At 43.6% G+C, this 21230-nt stretch overlaps 1 protein-coding gene across 1 annotated transcript in view; it reads right to left on the bottom strand.

Annotated features, from left to right (window-relative positions):
* The window catches only part of cacna1ba (calcium channel, voltage-dependent, N type, alpha 1B subunit, a), a 94680-nt gene that overhangs the window by 32358 nt on the left and 41092 nt on the right, over positions 1 to 21230 (bottom strand). Inside the window, exons 8-24 of the mRNA XM_062544029.1 lie at positions 20374 to 20489; positions 19014 to 19103; positions 17077 to 17160; positions 15408 to 15653; positions 14999 to 15111; positions 14638 to 14753; positions 14285 to 14416; positions 11833 to 11905; positions 11593 to 11710; positions 11348 to 11415; positions 10694 to 10800; positions 3665 to 4212; positions 3340 to 3610; positions 2827 to 3011; positions 1681 to 1807; positions 910 to 1039; positions 250 to 309 (exon numbers count right to left, since the gene is read on the bottom strand). Of these exons, the coding sequence (XP_062400013.1) occupies positions 250 to 309; positions 910 to 1039; positions 1681 to 1807; positions 2827 to 3011; positions 3340 to 3610; positions 3665 to 4212; positions 10694 to 10800; positions 11348 to 11415; positions 11593 to 11710; positions 11833 to 11905; positions 14285 to 14416; positions 14638 to 14753; positions 14999 to 15111; positions 15408 to 15653; positions 17077 to 17160; positions 19014 to 19103; positions 20374 to 20489 (2584 nt within the window). The remainder of the gene's footprint in view (positions 1 to 249; positions 310 to 909; positions 1040 to 1680; positions 1808 to 2826; positions 3012 to 3339; positions 3611 to 3664; positions 4213 to 10693; positions 10801 to 11347; positions 11416 to 11592; positions 11711 to 11832; positions 11906 to 14284; positions 14417 to 14637; positions 14754 to 14998; positions 15112 to 15407; positions 15654 to 17076; positions 17161 to 19013; positions 19104 to 20373; positions 20490 to 21230) is intronic.

The following is a 21230-nucleotide window of genomic DNA, read 5'->3' as shown; positions in this document are numbered from 1 at the left end:
CTACAAAGGAGGCACTTGAAGCTGGCTAAAGTATGTGGAGTCATTGTAATGAATCTAAGTGTGTGAAACAAAAATGGAGTTCAGCCAAGAAAAGCACTACAAAGTCTAAAGGACAGGGACGATCAAACCTGCCACCAAGTGATTTGATTTGGGTAATTGAAATGGCTACCTATACGTTAAAGGGGCAAAGTGATGTTTCTAAACAAGCTTGTCTGAAAGGATAATGTTAATCCTAGCACAAGCACTTACCTTAATCACCATCTCAAATGTAAAAACTCCCGTAAAGACATAATCCAAATACTTTAGCACCTGAGTGGAGTGGAAGAAGGAACTGTTAGGACTGAAACATAAACCAGACTAGTTCAACAACAGAACTGACTAAACTCAAAACACAAATCACTTTAAACATATCTAATTGACAGAAGTGACAACTGCCAAAATGTAAAATGTAAAATATAGCTTGACTGCTGGTTTCAAGAAATGGTTATACCCAGGGATGAAGTGGTAAAATTAGTCGTGGGTAAAATATGAATTCTGTGATGAGGATTGCACCATGCGGTATCAGATTTTTAAAAAGGCGTTCGGAACATGTTTGATGATGGTGGAGGTTGTTGAGTAATGTTTATAACAATTGTTATTGAGTGTACCTATTGTGAATGTGGAAAATACAGTGCATTTGTTAATGTTTAAAGTTGCAATTGGTGAATAAACTCCTTTGCCAGGTGGATAAACTCTAATAAGAGGTGGATCAACTCTATTTCTGACATTTCAGAGGTGGATAAAGTGTGTTTACTTGCGTGTAGCCTCCACTACATCCCTGGGCATACCCCTGATCACTGTATAATGCCATTCGTACATTTCGTTCTTACATTTCTTGCACAAACCCATGGGTCATTGATTTGAACTCACATTGTTGCGGGTGGCATTGACCTGGACAGGGTCTTCAGCAGCGAGGGCTATACTACTCATGGCGATAACAACCAGGATGCACATCTCAAAGTAGCGCAGGCTCACCATGTAATGGCACAGTCGCCGTACTCTGTTTGGAGATATAACAAACCACATGAAGCACAGATACACATGCAGATCTTTATTATGCAATCCAACATACTCTAGAGTCCTCTCATACCTAAGTTTCAGTGACCAGTTTTGACATAGAAACAGACTATTCTGGATTCATGGCGAACCATAGCACAGCAACTTCTCATCTTTATCCGTTTTATATATATATTTTTAAGATCTTTGTTCAAGCTGATGCTCCATCTAACTCTAAAATCATTAAAATCACACTCGCAAAAGTCAGCCAGGCAGGCCCATATGGTGAGTTATAGTGAACATGCCGGGGGCGGCGACAGACATGCGGAGGTTTATGGGGGCACTATTTGCTTGCTCCTCATTGAAGTTAGTGTTTATGGGAAGCTTTACGGGCGCGAGGAGAGGCTGCGTCCCGAGTGAGTTAAGAGGCCGAGGAGGAGGAGGAGGAGGAGGAGGAGGAGGAGGAGGAGGCTGCCACCGCGCCTTCGCTCAACCTCCACACAGTCACTCAATCTCCTAACAGCTTTTCATTAGATGAAGGAGAGGGAATATATCTATGCATATTTAGTGTGACAAGGCACTGGCAGAGGGAGCAAGTACCCGACGTACAGTAGGGTGTGACAGGTGGCGGGCGGACTGACTCACGGATTGGTCTGGCTGAACACAAACATGGAGCTGTAGGGCAGGATGGGGCGAGTGTTGATCAGGTTCAGTTCGTCCAGGTTCCTCTTCTCCTCCGTCATTGGCATGGTCTCACTGTCTATACTGTTCACTGTGATCCAAAAACAATAGCATGGTCTCACTGTCTATACTGTTCACTGTGATCCAAAAACAATAGCAAACCCACAGACATAACATTTAGCAGGAGTATGATGCAGTTGGCAAATTCAATCATTGCAGACGATTCAGAAAATTAAACACCATTTTAGAGTGACTAATAGTTGTGTGAGTTAATCAATCAGTAAATATTCATAACAAGCATCCATTCACTTTATATGTATTAGAAAATTCATTTGAGCAATGGGCTATTTTCATATATTGCAAGTGCTCAAGAAACCCTTTTGGTATATTGCTGTGCATTTCAGCACATTCTGCACCGATCAATCCCATCCTGACTGTACATAATTAATATATTAATATAATATATATTTCTATGTATTTTTGGCTTCTGATTCACATCATCTTTCACATCATTCTGCAAGTAGTTGGTTCGCTTATTGCAATGGAATTTCATTGAAAGTGAAAGTCAGTTCTCAGTAAGTAATAATGTTACCAGGAAAGACCTGAAACTTTCGAGTTCTATTTATTATGGGCAGCAAACTATTCTGTTTTTTCAGTGGAAGCCACGAAACAGTGACAAAATATTTTTTTTAAGGACCCATTACATGAAGTATTTTACTCGTTTTGGCAAGTAGCCGTATAATAAGTGGGATAATATACATTATTTTCCGCAGCTCATTATCAGCTGCCTAACGGGGTCCTGTTGGCATTGTCAGGATTATTTTTTTCGATAATGAGTGGCAGAGAACGCATGATCCCTTATATCCCTATTAGCTATTAGCGACTATTAGCTGCGGCTTATACTGCACTGTACATTTGATTTTGCAAAATGTCTTCAGCTATGAGGTTAATACAGGGGAACAGTTAATATGGTGCTAATATGGTTTTGTTTCTTTTAACTTTTCTTAAAACACAGTCCTGCGGCTTATACACAATGCGGCTTATATGCGTGAAATTACTGAAATGTTCTACATAAATATCTAGTTGTGGGCATGCTTGCTGAGCACTCACTTGGTATGAGGGTGGTCTCCCCTGGCGGTGAGGTGATGGTGACAGGGATGTGGCCTCCCGGCTGGCTCGTCTGCTTCACGTTCCTCTGGTTGTCGGAGTCCTCGGCTCTGTCACCTCCCCACTGTGAGCCTGGCGTGGGCTGCTGTCGGAGATCCCCCAAAGAGTCGCCATCCACATCTGTGTGCCTGTCCCAGCGCAGTACGGTTTCCAGCGGAAGCAAAACATTCAGTTAGCGCGTGACATCTAGGCCTGTGATACACTAGTACATGAAGTCTTTGCATTTGTGATATCTATGTACTGCAGATGAGTGTCCATGCCAATTGTTCCCATCAAAACATTGACTCTAATTAGAATCTACTAATTTCATTATACTGTAGCATCAGGAGATGTATATGTATACATTGAAAACACTCATACTTAGGATGCAATACAGTTCATTGTAAAGATGCAATACCTTGTAAACAATAAAGATTAGAAAAGAGAGGAAGTGAAATAAAGAGAGCGGACTCTGACCTGTGCCTGTGGGTCCTGCCCGCCCTCTCGCCACTCTCTCTGCCCTCCTCTCCGTCGGCGGTGACCTGTGACTTGCCGCTGCGGGGCCGGTGCCTGTTCCTCTCCCCGTTGGCTCCGTTCTCTCCCCGCGAGCAGCGGTCGCCGTCGCGGTTCCCCGAGCGCGAGCCGTCCCTGTGCCGTGACCGCCGTAAGCTCTTGCCCCCGCTGCTGACCACCCCGTTGCCCTCGGCGGACTGCTGCCGGTGGTGGTGGTGGTGGTGCTCCCTCTCTCCTGCACCACCTCCTCCTCCTCCTCCTCCTCCTCCTCCTCCTCCTTCACCCACACCTCCTCCTCCGCCCTCGTCTACAGACCTCTGGTGGTGGTGGCGGCGCCCCCCCTCTCGGCTCCGGCTGCGGTCGCCTTTCCCCTCCCGGCAGCGCGAGCCCTCGTGGTCCTTGCTGCGGCTGTGGTGGACGTGATGCCGCCCGCCCTCCCTGCCTCCCTCCCTCCCACCCGTCTCCCCGTTCTCCCCGTTGGCGTCCTCGCGCCTCTCCCGGTGCCGGTGATGCTTCCGCGGCCCCCCACATTCCACCCCGCCAGCCCCGTCCCCCTCACCCTGAGCCTTGTCCCAGTGGTGGTTGTGGTGGTGGTGGTGGTGGTTGTGGGGCACCGCGCCGCCTCCGACGGGGCCGTCGCGGTGCTCCACCACCAGGGGGCGGTCCAGGTGGGTCTTCATGTCGGGCCGGATGTGCAGGGCGGAGGACATGCGCTGGCGCTCCTCGGGGTCCAGCTCGCTGTAGAGCGCCTCGCTGCTGTTGCGGATGTTGTTGCGCCGCATCTGCGTGGTGCGCTGCTCCCACACGGACATCAGCTTCTGGGACCTCTGCTGCTCCCTGCTGGTGGGGATGGTCAGGGGGGTGGGTGGGTAGTTGGGTGGAGGGAGGGGGCACAGGGGAGTCAGGTGGAGAATGAACAAGTTTAACACAAGGAGCTCAGCTTTTACAGACATCAGTTTATCGGTTTCAATCGGTCAGATAATTACTTCAGTGAGGAAGGTACACCACTGTGAAGGAAAAACTCCCATCCATGTGAAGACCATCTTAGCACTCAGAGGGAAAGTACGCCAATGTATATTACTTTTTTGAATAATGGCAAATGTAAGGGAGAGTTTACTTTTATGGAGCCAATGGAGTTTTTTCCCCTTAAAATTCACTGGCATTTAAACTGCCTTCCTTTTATAGGAAACACCCGCTATGAGAGGACATATTTTAATGCACAGCAACCCCCCCAGGTGCTAAATAATAGACAAGCCTGCATTGGGGATTCACTGCCAATACTTCTAGCTCCAGTGCAGTACATTTCCACATGTGAAAAGAAGGTCTTTATGGATGTGCCAATACAATACAAGTCACCATGGTATTCCAGCATCCTAGACGCTCATGCTTTCTCATGCGTGTTCCTTCCTCTCAAAACCCTTGGTTAGGTGATGTTTGATTATGTTTGGACCATGCATTCTGAAATAGTGTGGCCCCCAAAACCATGCTTTCCTTTGGACTGGAGGCTTAATGACATGGCGTTACATCAGAGTGGCTATGATTGTCAGAATGAGTGTTCAGACTTATCCCTTTCATTGTTTTCTGGACTTGTTATGCGAGTCAGACGTTCTTTCCCCCAAATCACCCCACCCCCACCACCACCCATGACAATGCATCTATAATCCACAGAGCTCGAATCTGGCTGTATTATAAATGTCAAATTTGACACACTCCAATTTACACAATAACAGAAACGTGTCGTGATTTCAATGTATTTGCTTTCATCCTTTGGGAATGTCGTACATGGTCAAACATGACTGAGACTTAGTAGAGTCAGTCGAACAGTCTGAACATCTTGGGGAGGATTCATATGGCCAACTTAGCACTCCTAAATCCATTCCAACGACACAATACAAATAATTTAATGCTGCCAAAAATATTGAGGTCAAAATTGTTCATTCATTCCGACTCCAAAGAGAATGTGGCAAGTCAGGAGTAAACTATAGGGCGTTATCTTCAACTCTGCCCTCTCCATGAGATCTCTTCACCCCATTCTTCCTGCTCTGTCTCTCCATTTCTGTTTGCACCTCGAGCCTGCCTGCCTGCCTCTCACCCACTCTTCTTTCCCTAACTCCTCTGATATACAAGTCAGACAGCGGTAATGGTTTAGGGGCTACAGGGTCTTGCAAGCAGACAGTCGATGGGTTGGGGGGGGTTTGGGGGGGAGGGACGCGCCTGGCCTTCCTGAGATTAGGCTATTTGAGCAAGCCTACAGCACCTGATCCATTTGTTCAGATGTTATTTAGGGCCAGCTCTTCAGACAGGGCCCGCCATACTGGGGTGCTGCTCGCTAAATCACTGCGAGCAATTTAAGCTAGTTCCCGATACACCTCGGCTGAGATTTATTTAGAACAAGACGTCACACACACACACACTCACTCTCTCTCTCTCCCTCACTCACTCACTCTCTCTCTCTCTCTCTCTCTCTCTCTCCCTCTCTCTCTCTCTCTCTCTCTCACTCTCACTCTCACTCTCACTCTCTCTCTCTCTCTATCTCTCTCTCTATCTCTCTCTCTCACACACACACACACACACACACACACACACACACACACACACACACACGGCAAGAGATCTTTATAAATCAGGCTGTCCAGGGCCATTTCTGAAACGTGATCCCACTTCTGACACCAAGCAATTCTATGAAGTCTATGAGCAAATATATTGCCGGTAAAGGACCACTCACCTTTTTTAATTGCATCACACACACACATAACACTAAGAGCCCTGTCAGGGCTTTTGGGAGTCATTGAGAATCGGGAATGGAAACCACTCGGTGAGTGACCATGTGAACACATACACTGAATGGACAAAATGAAGATGACAATTTATTGTCCATTCTTCACCAGGGGATCAGGAGGGTGGGAAGGGGGGTAGGGATCAAACACAATGACAATTTGCCACAGACATCTGGGGGTGAGCATGTCTTTGGTTATACACACATGTTTGCCATTAAGCTTATCTTGGGTAGTACCTTTACCTCAAGTAGTGATGGGCGGGAGAGCTGACATAACTCCTAAAAACATACAGGGCAACACAGTGTAAAAAACACAAACAAATGGGAACAAGGACTATGGCATTTGTCAAAGCACACAGCAGAGTTAGAGGACAGAGACAGATACAGATACAGCAGCAAGAAGATTATGACCAAGTCTGTTGATGGGGGGGAGCTGGATAAATCTGCACCAAGACATAAGATGGGGGCATGGGGTAACACAAAAGATGATGAATCCAAACTTATTTCATTGTGAGGAAGGAGAATTGAAATCAAAGCAGACAAGGGAGAGACACCCAGATGTTGATATCGCACTGTAATACGCTGCACACTAATCTCTCTCTCTCTCTACTGCCTCGCCAATATGTCATCACAATTTCTTCAACGCAAAATCAATAATCATGTATGTCATTAATGTAAATTTATACTGGAAATGGGAGGAGGGACAACATATCGATGGAGCAATAAATCAGATGACTTCTTTCTGTGGACGCTATACATACACGGCCACCAAATATCAATATTTGTACTAAAGTATTCAATTGTCCAACTCAAATTCTGAACGGACACCTACAGTACACCAATTTACCTTACCAGAATCACCACTTTATGCATAAACATAAGCGTAAACACTGAGAATCAAGTTCAGTGAGAGGCTATATGTGCTTGTGCCCAACTTGTATAGCCTGCTGACTTGTCTATATGCCTCATATCAAATTGAACATTCACCTACTTTATTTACTCAATTTTCTCACTCAAATGTGACGTTTTGAAATCAGTGCTCTCTTGGTTTTAATGAATGCGTTGGATAACTCGATGCAATATGCGGAATGATTACTATCTGCAAAATGCCGGAGTGGGGAAGTCCAGGGATAACGCCACGTGATGACCCATAAAATCCCTCTCCAACCAGAAACTAATAAATAGTTTGACGGGACCTAACTTGTTACATAAGGTCTGATAACTTCATTCCTCAAATGTCTTTCAGAGCTAGATGAAATTGTATACAAGTAGGCAAATATTCATACATATTTCCTATCTTAGCTGAGCAAAAGTTGTGTGAAAGGAATTACAGGCCTGGTCCACAAAGATAACTGTTGAATTTGGCGATTGAAACAAATAAAAGCCTGGGCTATTAATCGAGGTTTAATGGTATAGAAAACGTTGGTGATATCAAGGAGGAATTGCTCCTACTACTCAAACAAAAGGTCAGATGACCAATTATCATTTGTAGAATCTTAAAGAGCCTATTTAAGAAATACAGTGCATCCCTACTTAAATGCCAATTGCTTACCTTATTTGCATTTCTAAAACCTTAATGAGTTTTCCTAATCCCAGGTGACACCGTGGGAAATGAAGAAAGAAATCTATCTTTGATGATGATAGCCTATTAGTGAAGGAGCAAAATATATTAAGGGGAACTCTCTGAGTCCCTGAAATAAATGTGACTTTTGCAAACGGACTCTAAAATAATAAAATATTTCACTTTCATAAAGGTATTGGGTTATCAAGCCAAACAAAAAAATAGCTATGAATTTCACTTTTGGGAACTTGGATTATAACCATCAGGAGGTGAGTTTCTTTATCCTTCAGTTTGTATAAATTACTATGGTTTGAAAATCATCATCTGTGGACAGCTTTGTCCGCAAATTGACTACCTAAACTTCACAAACAACAACCTTCTACAAAGTTAGAAACCCTACAATCCTGCAAAAAAAAAAAAAACTCCTACCAGGAAAATCAGTCATTAAACATGGCACCCTGGTAACCAAAAACAGAGACGTTCTCTTGAACATGAGTGTCATCACACACACACAAATGAATCCAAGTGAAAATCATCAGATCCCTACAGAAAAATCAATAAATAAACAACTACAAGAACTGTTCAGCCCATTTTTCCTGATTCCGCATGAGTCTATCATTGGTCTCCATAACAGTGCTCTCACCAGAAGCCCTGTGTGTGTGTGTGTGTGTGTGTGTGTGCACATCTCGCTGTGCGTCTGAGAGAGCAGCGGGTAAGTGTCTGTCGGCACATGGTTGCTGCCACCGGGACCCAACGGCTGGAAATATGCTGACTCACCCGGTGTCAGCAGTCTGCTACTCTACTACTGCTGAGGGTGTCTCCCTGAGTGGAGGCTACTCCACGTCCGCTTCAAAAATACATGAGCAGAAACAAAAACAACAAACAACAAACAACCCAGAACAGGAGCACATGCCAGGGAGAAAAGCCCAAACCAAAGAAAACAGAAGGGAAAAAGAGTCAAAGTGTGAGGAAGGAAGAAGGGGGAACTGAGGTTAAAGAAAATCTTGATTTAAAAAAAAAATCTAGGGGGGAGTCTCATGTGGGAAGCAAAGCCACTGTTGTGCATCAAGTGCATTAATCACAATAAATTCACAGATGGCAAAAGAAGGCACTGTACAATGGAGACACCATATATCAACTGAACACTAGACATTAACACCATTTCCTCTAAAAAAAGAAAAAAAAAATTATTGCTGGTTGCCATTCATCCTTTGATTACTGTAGACTGCTTTACACCTGCGGCCAATGGGCAAGACCATACACGGAATGTGGGATGGGACTGATTTGAGATCAGGTATAAGAGACAGAAGAGAGGGAACAAAGGAAGATGAACAAAACTGGAAGTGGAAACAGGGAAGTAAAAACTCACGGTGAATGAATGCTGGAGACAGACGGGCTGCGAGAAAGTGTACTTCGATATTGCTTTACAATACTGCATAAGCCAAAACAAAAAACAGAAGAAACAAAACACACACACACACACACACACAGACAAAAAAGGGAGGGAAAACAGGGAAGACATCGGAAGCAGTCAGACCCCAGAGAATGAGACACTGCCGAAGTCTGACTCTCCCCACACGTCAGCGCAGCACCATATTCATGAACACAAATGTTACACAATAAACAGAAATGTCAGTGAGTAAAGGCAGAGAACAAAACGGAGCATTACAAGGAACAGAACAAAACATTACTTGTGAAGACATTTCCCCCTCACTTATTGGAATACAAATGAAAATTATGGCTGTCATGTTATAAAATGTTTATTTCCCATGAATATATCTACTGTAGGATTGTGAAGGAAAAAGGTCTTGTGAATCATATGAAGAAAATGTTAACCAAAAAGTGTAAGGAAGGAGGGTAAAGCTAAAAATGATCACATCCCTGTTGGCACTGATTATTCACAATTACACTTAAATTAATAGTCGGATGAATGGCTCTACCATCATCATGCCCCTGATCGGTGATTAAGAGTAAATTATGAATTAAGAGTATTTGTCAGTGGTTAAGTTTAGATCAGTTTGGTAAGTTCGGTTTGATTTGAGTTTGCACTTGTGAGGCTCCAATGATCTAAAAAGTATGGCATGCCCTTCACCTTGTATTCAAATTTGAAGACAGCTGTGCCGTCAAAGTAACTAAACAGAAAAGTGTGCAAATGTGTCAATTCTGCTCAACTAGGGACTGTTTTAAACTCAGAACACATTCTTACTGAGATATAAGCTACATCTGTTTCTACTAAGCATTGCTCCAAAGTGACCTGTTACATAGCCATCTCACAAGAGAGGTCTGAGTGTGTTCACCATCTAGACGGGCTATCATTTATCAAAATGTCTGGACGATTGATGTCAAAACTTTTGCCACTTGGACGATTGATGGCAAAGCTTTTGTCACTTGAAGTACACAGTTATATCTGTTGGCACAAAAAGCTTTGAAGTGAGGGCTGAGGTTGACACACACACACACACACACACACACACACACACACACACACACACACACACACACACACACACACACACACACACACACACACACACACACACACACACACACACACACACACACACACACACACACGCACACACACACACACGCACACAAAATGTGTACATACATCACTTTGAAGAAATAAAGGTAGAAAAATATGGAACGGAGGGGAAGACAAAAGCAAACTACAAACATGTCATGGGTGTAGGAGACAGCACAGAATATCTATAGCAATTTACTTCACAACAGGGACACCAGAGACACAGATCAGTGATGGTGTGTGTGTGTGTGTGTGTGTGTGTGTGTGTGTGTGTGTGTGTGTGTGTGTATGTACATTCATTTGTATGTGATTATATATGTACGGTAGTAGTCTGTGTGTGTCTTTGGCTGTGAGTGTGGCTATATCTAATGGTGTGTGTGTGTGTGTGTGTGTGTGTAGGCAAGTCTGTTATAGTAGCGGAGGAGAACACAAGCAGGATTAAATGTCCATGACTTACGCTGTGATGGAGATGTTGGCCGCTGACATGGGGCTGACCTCTTTGACCTCTTTGGCCTTCTGCAGGGCCAGCTTCTTACTGATGGCCTCCTCCTGCTCCTCCTCGTCCTGCAAGGGACACACGGACAGAGTGCACAGACAAACAACAGCGGATGGATGAGGTGAAGAGAAGACAGGAGAAAAGAGGAAAAGAATAGTAAAGAAAGAGAGAGTAAGAGTGAGTGGAGAAAGCAGAGGGAAAGGGAAGTAGAAAGAGCGAGAGCAGAACTTTAATAGAAATGGCACGATTGGCCACCGACAACAAATCTTTGGCCTGCTCTCTTCTGGGACCAGTGAGACTGAGGAGAGAGGTCTGTAGGTGAAGCAGCGTGCCGTATTACAGGCTGTAAATCCTGCCACTCATTGGGGAGTTTTATTACCTTGAGTTATTGACAAGGACAAACATCATTTACCTTCGAGAGAAGAGCATATATATATGCAGACAGGCTTATGGAACTAATAAAGCTCTACACGCTGTTGAAGCATTAGGGCAGACCACCTATACAAACATGCAGATTGAGAATATATGGTGTTTGATGGAGGGTGTTCATTTTATGGAGAGACCCTGCTAGCGCGGAGAGTACTTCACTAGGCTGTGGTGGCCGTATACAGGTACCTTTGTGAGCTCTTGTGCATTTGCAAGGTTGTCAACTGCAATGGCCAAGAAGACATTGAGAAGGGTATCTGTTTTTTTTTGTAGTTTAAGGATAAAAATATAGCGTAGGCCCACAAACAGCCTCAATAGGTTATCAGCTGACACCAACAGATGGGGCGCTTCACGGTCATGCAAATCAACTTCACCACACATCACATAAATAAAGCTTCCACGGAGGTGAGATAGAGGGTGAGCGGAAAGGATACAGTTCCCAAAGAGAGTCAGGATGATGAAATACACGGAGGAAAACATCCCCCGACGGACCCCGCCCTGGGACTCTATCCCATGATACATCACTGCATTCCAGTCCTCTCCTGTCAAAATCTGCAAAGTGGAGACACAGTCTCATTACAAACACTGATACGGCTTTTTGCTTTTTAAGTAGATGCATCATTCCGGACTAATTACGCTCGGATGCCTTGGACAGTTTAAGAGTTTTCAATTACCTGGAACACAGTAAGAATGGCTGCTGGAAATGTATCAAAATTGGTTGTGGGAGTCTCTTCTTCAAAATTAAACCTGTAAAAAATGAATACAAAAAGGAAACAAATCTCTCATTATTTAATTTGGAAATACAAACAAAACAATAGTAATTTAAGGCTTTGAAACGAGGATTTAAAATCCTCTCTGTGATGAAGGTTATTTCTGCCTGGACTTGCATCAAAGTTGTGGCTCATTGGGGAGAAAATCTCTCGTTAGCCCCAACATAATCATTACACTAGGCACATAATAAATGTTTCACACTAATTTCTACAAAGCCATATAAAAACGTATCACCATCACATAATGATTGTGCTGTGATCCCATTGTACATGGTGTAAGACACAATTTAACATTGATGACATGCTGAACAGATGTGGTTGGTTGTTTTACCGATTCATAGACAATGCCATGTACTGTATGTGCAACACATACAGTACACTCCAGTAAAATGGACCATACCAATCAAACCAAGCATATGACAAGTGTCAACTTCTGACAGAACCGCTGAGTAAGGAAAAAAGAAAGACAACTGGATTACACAGATATCATACATACAGTATCTAAATCAATTTAACTCAATGAGGCGGAATCACACTGCTCTGTGCGGCATTAATAACAACAATCGTGTACTGTATATGGGGTATGTGTGTGTTACATATTTCAAATGCAATTGATTAAGAGCAGCAAAAAAAGACCAGAAACAAGTCCATTAGTGGTAGATAATTAACATGAACCAGTGACAGAGCTGAAGCAATAACAGGAAATAATTGCTGATTACTAACGTACAAATGACTAATCACTCACATAGCTCTACAGAGCAACATTATTGGAGCCCAGCATCAGGCATTATGGGCAACCACACTGGGTGTATTTCATCACTTTATAAATAGTCCACTCAGAGAACGCCTTTACAACCCTCCGTATCTCTCCACCAAGCACATAATAATACTGAAAAATTCTCCAGACTTGCACCCTAATAATCTTGATGCGCACTCTATATTGTATCTTCAGGGACCTAATTATCCAAGCACAAAACAGAGGTACACAGTTGGAAAGCTTTAAACGAGCCGCCAGAAAAATCCGGGAATGAATGTGCTCTCCTTTTCCTCCCGTTTCAGACGAGAATAGTCGACTGAAAAAAAGAATGGGCCGCGAGTGAGTGGTGTAAAATGCATTGAGAAAATACACTTTATTTCATGTTGTCTGCCTGTCGGTCTTGGCAGGTTTTGAGCTTTGGGCCACACAGAGGAAGAGACGGAGGAATTGGACCAGAGACGTCTACCTGTACATCAGCCGATGTTCTGCTTGGGGAGTCAAAGGTTCACTCACTCACTAGAGCGCAGAATTACTGATTACAGACCCAAAAATAAGTACAGAATATCATCTGCAGTGCGGTGGAGATGCAAAGTTAAGTGTACACATGACTGGGTGTGGGTGAAAGTGCAGCTTTTGAAGATGGAACTTCAAGCGACTTTTAAAAGAGAGCACTGGTGCAGCATATCTGTCTCACCCTCAAATGAACGAGTAAAAAAAAAAAAGCAAAGACACACACCTGCGCCAAAGCGCAAGTGAACGGATCTGCGTGATCATTGCGTCGGAAGGAAAACAAATCTCTGCTCCACCTCAGTCTGCACCAGCAGGGGATTGAGGATTGTGCTGCTGTGCCACGGAGCCTGGGAAGAGCTTTCTGGTGTTTGAAAAGCACTCGGCGTGTTTGTTTATTTGACTCGAAGATCATTACGTTAGGTGCCACGCCTGCACCGTTTATGAATTTATACGCTTATTTACTGTGTGGGAACCGTGTGCACAAAAGCAATTCCTCAGTCGCAGAGTTTAATCAATAATTCATGGACGAGAGGAATGAAACCTGGCTCCCTTAATAATACGGTCCACATGTTTATCAACACAAGAATACACTCAAATTAAATGACAGGCTAAAATAAGTGCTATCACTGCATGTAATTGGTATATTGTTAGGGACATTAAAAGTATTCAAGGTTCACACATCACAGCAAAAAAGGTTTTTGCACTTTGCAAGTGTAGAGTAGAGCTAAATAACTGTTTAGCAGCACACAGTCCATGAGCTGGTCATTAAAAGGATATGACTAGAACCTTTGAGGTTATCTAGGTTTCCTAGTAGCAGTAGTAAGACAGAGAAAAATCTATTGGTCATTTATCAACCAATCATGAAGTCAGCCAAACATATTATCTGATGCCTTGTTCTGGTAATAAAACGCTAATTTAAAATCAATAACACTCCATATTGATTGCAATGTATTATGACATTCTGTGGTGAAAAGTTGACATTTTATAGTTATAGTTGATAGCATTATCTTCTGATACCCGGACGGCGTGTCGTCCATTATCCCTTACATAATCATTATGAGAGAAGGGACTCCTAAATAGTTTACTCACTGTCCACCGAAGAGCTGCATGCCCAGGAGAGCGAAGACCACAATGAAGAGGAAGAGGAGGAAGAGCAGACTGATGATGGACTTCATGGAGTTCAGCAGGGACACCACCAGATTCCGCAAAGAGTTCCAGTACCTTCCAGAACACAGGGAAACCATCGTCATAGCCACCGGCGTCTAGATCAATACACCCATCTGAACTCCACTGAGGTTTGCTCAAGTAACAACTCATATGGCTATCAGGTAACAGCCACTGACGGGAGTTTTCGAGATGAAAGAGGAACATTGCTTAAGCTATTTCTTAACCGCAGAGTATCAAGGGGTAAAATCGTAGCGGGGGTGTTTCTGACAGCTTACTTGGTAACCTTGAATATCCTGAGCAGGCGGAGAGCTCGAAGAACGCTGATGCCAAACGACGAGGCTCCGGGTTTCACAGCGGCCCAGACCACCTCAAAAATGCTACCGATAATAACCTGAGTGCGTACAGTCAAATTTCATGACACACATCTGATTGTTGACATTACTTCATGCTATTAGATATCATCAACCAAAAACTACATTCAAATGTTTCTAATTTCATGATCTTGTTTCTCAAAAAACATTGCATAGCATGACAAAGCATTATACATCACTGACCATATATGCAACAACATCAATTACCCTCTGTCAAAGTTGCACTATAATCGATGTAATACCTGAGTGATCCCAAGGTACTCACCGCAAAATCAAAGCAGTTAAACGAGGAATGAAAATAGGTTCTGGGCCCCAGTCCATACATCTTGAGGCTCATCTCTGTCAGAAACAGGCCCAGGAACACAAACTCTGCCAAATCTGCGGGCAGACAGACGCAAATCGATAAAACTGGACTTAGGGGCCATTTCATTTAGCACAACATAATATGCCAAAAATATGCAATTGCCTCATATTCCATAAGAGATCAACAAAATGTACTTTACAAGCAGGAAGATGAGAATGACCCTGCATACCAAGGGGAAAAAGTCAATTACATATAGTGTATCATGTCAAAGACAAAGTGAAGAATTTGTCAGTTCATGTTTATATCATGATCGATAGAGGAGTACAGTAGATAAATGTACATTCATCTGAGCGTATTCTATATGACTTACATAAAGCGTAGGTGAGCCAGTCTGGCTGGTCGTAGTGCACTATGGCCACACACAGTGTGTTGAGCCCGACCAGACACAGGACCGTCCAGTAGAAGCCCTGGGACTTGACCATGCGTCGGATGAAGAAGCGGGCCCTCTTCTCTTTCCGACGGAAATAAGACGAGCTCTCGTTCTTGCTGCTCTTCACGCTGGCCCGGGCGAACGGGGATCCTTGGGGTGCAGTGGGGACAAAGGCACACACGCACGCTGGGGTAAAGTTTTAGTTTGCGAACTTGCATGCGTGTGCGTGCACTCACTGTGAGCACCCACTCAGCTGGAAGTGTCCACTGAGTTGAGGACTCTCAGTTGAAGACATGCTCCACTTAAGCACAACTAACAAAAGTATACACCACCCAGTGGATAACTCCAAAACCCCAAATGACCATTAAGTGTTGTCTGCTTCATTTGCTTTTTGACTACCTAATACATTTTGCTATTGTGATCCATTTTGTTGAAATACAGAGTGAGGACTCCACAGTAAACCACAATATTACAGTGCTGAATGTTAACCAGGCACTGACAAACATAGTTGACGTGGCATTATTTGATTAAAGTGAAGTTCAATAAGATTTTGAACTCCTCTCTCTGAGGTGGGGCTTTATCCCCGCCGGAGAAAAGCAAAGTTAGATTAAGGTCAGATTAAAATTAGATCCTTCCTGCAGAGCAAGTTCTGAATAATGCCTCTGAAGCCAGACCCACAGACAAAGTTTCTCAGGGACAACATCAATCTCGAAAGAGTTTTACCTCAAGGACTTTTCATAGACGCATTCATGTCAAACATTTATGTTTTCCCCTCTAAACATAATTCCTCCCAAATATAAATTACTTGTTGTGTTCTGCATGCTAGTTTACAAGCAACCGTCTGGTTTTGACTGAGGCAGGGACAGCTCACTATTCTCTGCCTCACTTCAGCCCAACAGGCCCTGTTCTATATTAAAAACTCTGTAACTCCAATTAGGCTCAAATGTCAAGTGGGCCTGAATAAAAAACGAGAGGTGAAAAATGGCTCCATTAGTATTTCGCCGCCCGCTCCAGGGCAAAATGGGCCATAATCATTTCTCGGGCTATTTTAATCCACCGAATTTGACTCATGCGAAGCCGAGACGTCATTAATGGAGTATGGTGTCATGTGGTCCTGCTGTCTCCTGTCGTTTCGTTTTCTTTCTCCTCCTTCTCTTAATGTCTCTTTTCGTCCTCTGTGCTTCATCTGTTATCAGAGGCTGTTTTTCACTCTATTTCAGGGTGATCCAAACAATTCTTAAATATGTACATGCTAAATCTGAGATCACAGCACGAGTGAGAAGTGTTCCATCAGAAAAGTCGCTAAAATAATAGTGTGGCTGTAGACGTAGACCACAGTTAACACGGCACACGTTAATACAAATTTAACACATTATCAACACATGACACTTGAAAATATCTCAATTCCTATCCATGAGCTTAAAGACGCAGTCGGCGATCGCACGCGATGTCAAGCCCATAACATTTTCACATTGTCACATTTAGTGAACATCTCATGATCAATTACAGTAGCTGTCCATCCCGCAATCACTGCCAGGGGCTTCTCAGTTGATGAGTGAAGCCAACGTGAAATGAAGTGTGAGATGGAGGGACAGGGTCCTGGCCTTACCAACTGAGGAGATGTCAGTGAAGTGGTCCTCCCCTTCTTCAGCATTGATCAGGTCATTCTTGCTCTTCTTGACTCTTTTCAGGACTATTGGGGAAAATGGACAGTCAACATAAACAACACACAACTCTCACAACAACACAGATCTCACTGACTGTGCATTTATGTGCTTGAAGGCAGATCTTTCACAGCATAACATGACACTCATTGCTTGTATGCTCTGAGGACGGTCATTTGACCGAAAGCCAGGGTGGCTAGCTGTAACTGTACGTGTGCAGACAGTTTATTTAGAAGATTCTCAGTTTCTGTTTGTCTGGCACCTTCTTTATCGTGAGTGCGGTGTAACTCCTCCATAACAGCATAACACCCAACAACATTTTTGGGACTAACTTCACTTTACTTTTTATTTAGTAGACAACTCAAGGACCGTTCATTAAGATCATTGTAGCTTTACAAACATGCCGTGAGATAAAGGGTGGACCACAACATTCCACTCACAGAGAACAGCACCTGTGTGGACAGGTATGGCAGCACCTGTGATAAGAAGATTGGGCACATCCACAGACCTTCCCACGTACCAGCATCCACAGACCTTCCCACGTACCAGCCACAATGGCACAGTCGTGCCAGCATTGTTTTCCAGCATTTCTCCTCTCTGTGGTGGCAAACTGCTGTAATCTAATTAACTTGTCAGCCTAATCTCCTTAATTACCGAATGCTCACACACAGGCTTTGAAAGCAATACTGCTGAGAGATTAGTAGTCCTTGATAACACAGCTCAGAAAGAGGGGGAGGGAGATGGTGTGTGTTTGTGTGTGTGTGTGTGGGGGGGGAGGGGGCGTTGGGTGGGGGGGAGTTGGTGTTGGTCCTAGTATGAGTGTGTGAAGGAGAATGCCCCTTGTAATCATGCGACAACTTGCACCATGTTTGGGTGCATTTATGCTTTCACTAAATTGCAATGGACAATATCAATACAGGAATATTGTGAAATCATAACTCATCACGAAAGCAGGATCATGAGCACATTTAACTGCATATACTAAAAGTCATTACAGGAGTATTGTAGTCCTCGTTTTGATTAGTGGCCACTGGCTTCAGGACAACAATAAGTGTGGCCATAAAGTCACTCAGACAGGAAAGCCATGGGTCTCAAATACCGCAATAGCATCCAATACAGAGCATTGTGAAAAAGGTGTTCAAGAACATGATGAATTGTACCAAAAATGCAAAATGCAAATTTAGGCTATTATTGTTTTGATAAGAACAGCTTGCATTAGACGTTTTTTTTGGAGAGGGTGGGGGTAAATTAAGGAAGGAATATCAAGTCTTGTTCTCCTGCTAAATTTAGAATATATGTGTCAGTGTCACACTGTCTAGACAAACAACAATTGTGATGTGGCCACATTGTACATCTATCACTTATGTGCGTACAAACATAAAACCTGCTTCCCAGTGAATGAAATATCTCATATACACTACCGGTCAAAAGTTTGGGGTCAATAAGACATTTCTATTCCACTCCATTACAGACAAAATACCAGCTGAGATCAGTTGCATTGTTTTTAATCAGGGCAGCAGTTTTCAGATGACATGATGTGCTTACAGTATATAATTGCAAAAGGGTTTGTGACTGTTGTAGAAATCTACATAGCCCGTTATCAGCGCCCAGTCATCCAATGTTCCAAAGGCACAGTATGTTTACTAATCTAATATCATTTTAAAATGTTAACTGAGAAAATATTATAGAACTCTTTTGCAATTACGTAAGGACATAATGTAATCTGAAACCTGCCGCCTGATTAAAAATAATAAATGCAACAGATCTCAGCTGGTATTCTGACTATAATGGAGTGGAATGGACATTTCTAAGTGACCCCAAACTGTTGACCGGTAGTGTATGACAGATCATTGACTGAGTGTCTGAAGGGACTGGTCCTCACCTGAGTTGCTGGTGGGCTTTCTCTTGTACCAGGCTCCATCTAGAGATTTCTCCTCTGCATTTTTGTCCTCTTCGGCCAGCATGACTTCCTCTGAGACAGACACACTGGCATCAGTCAAAAAACTCTCCCAAGGAGACCATTCACAGTCACCAGAAGAAAACCTTGGCCATGCAGAAAACGAACAGGCTATGTCATCTGACAGGTATGAGATGAAGCAAAGTGTGCAGGTTGCACAATACACTGCTCAGGTGGGTGTAAAAAAATAGAATCATAAACATTTAGTAATTTACAGAATTTATCATTTTAAGGATGATATTTATGCAAAATTGAGAGGGTTCAATACAAAGCCTTTCTAAATAACACACTACTCATACTCAAGCTGTATGAGATGATCTAAATAGTAACGATATCAACAAAGAATGGACACTATGGACATTATGCACATTATGGCGATGTAAAAGCATCACCCATTATTGCTAATGGTGATTCACAAAGACTTCAGGCAATTGGACGCCTTGCGCTTAAACAGCTCTGTCCCGGCTTTGACAGAAACCACCAACACACTCCTTGAAATGGATGGCTAAGACTGCATGTTCATCAGAAACAGACGCCACAAGGGAAAGCTCTGTTTTGCACATAAAGCAAGAGAGCCAGGGAGCTTTTGTGCAGAGACTGAGACAACATCTTTTAGCACAGCAGATTCAATAACAGATCAATAAAGCAAGACGCATGACCAAATACGATTAGCCAAGGCACAGGTATCCTGAGAAGCAATCTACCTGAGAACCAAACTCATATACATTCCTGATTTCTAGAGGGGGTTCTACCTGATGGAAATAATTACACTGTGACCAAACAGGTCAACAGGTTACCATCCATCTGTTCGTGGTGAAAAGAGAAGTCCCCTGAATGAATTAATGATTCTAATTTGGCGATAAGAGTGTGAAATAGAAACATTGAGTTAAACCCTGATGATGGGTTCAGAATATAAATACTGTAGTTCAGGTGTGGGACAACTCGATTGAGGCCAACAGGTGACACTATTCACAAGGAACGAAGGAGAAAGTGCAACAAAGGAAAGTGCAACAAAAACTGAAGCTTGTGAAACAAAGGTAAGCATGAAATCAAACAAAGACAGCAACATTAAGAACTGTTAGCCAAAGACGGTATGCCTTAGTGGTTGTGGTAAATACATGTGAGAGGAGGAGGGGAGAGAGGGAGGGAAGGAGAGAGGGAGAGAGGGAGGAGAGAGGGAGGGAGGAAGGGGATCATGTTTCACAGACGGCTGGACAGGTGCGTTCTCCGAGACGGAGGTGTAGGTGGAGCAGAAGGGGGCGGTGAGGATGGAGCTGGGCCTGACCTGCCTTGCAAATCCACTCCAGGTAGCCGGTGAGCTCGCGCTCGATCTGCTGCTGCCGGCGCAGCTTCAGGAACTCCTGCCGCTTCTCCACCCGCTCACGCTCCTTGGCAAACTCCCTGTGGGCAGAAGTGCAGAGATGCACACACACACACACACACACACATGATGTGAGGATAGCTTGAGTGTGTATACATGTGCGTACACACACACACACACACACACACACATAATGTGAGGACAGCTTGAGTGTGCATACTGTACATGTGCATGCGCACGCACGCACACACACACACAGGTTGCAGTACACACAGAGTCCTTGAAAGCTCAAGATGGTATAATATTGTGTAAACATTCAGAAACAGCACAGTAAAATGAAGTGCACAAATCATTAAACACCCATGGCATTCAGTTTACAGAGAGGACCCCTTTTTCAAAAAGTTGCACAGGCCAACTCTCTATAAAGCATCTAGCATATGTAACCATAAGAACATTATGCAAACAGACCACTTGCACATACATACACATTCACATTCATATGATTTTGAAATATTCATAAAAGTCTCGCAGGGATTTAAAGAGGATAACTGTAAACAGTCAAGCATGGGTTAATTGTGAAGGGGCAACCATTCAGTATTTCCCAACACATGATGATTTATTTCTCCCTGCTTGGGGTGTGGCCTCAAGGTTCACACGAATGCCTTCAGGACTGACAAACCAATAAGACAATGAGCCGCGAACGGTCCTGCACTCTGCCTAGCGTAGCGTAGCGTAGCGTAGCGTAGCGTAGCGTAGCGTAGCGTAGCGTGTGGCTAAACCTGCGACTGGATTCCCCCTGAGGGCCTCATATGTCCACCACA

Source organism: Sardina pilchardus, chromosome 8 (genome assembly GCF_963854185.1).
Source record: "Sardina pilchardus chromosome 8, fSarPil1.1, whole genome shotgun sequence".
In the NCBI taxonomy this organism is placed as follows: domain Eukaryota; kingdom Metazoa; phylum Chordata; class Actinopteri; order Clupeiformes; family Clupeidae; genus Sardina; species Sardina pilchardus.
This window is presented reverse-complemented; position numbering and strand designations above follow the sequence as displayed.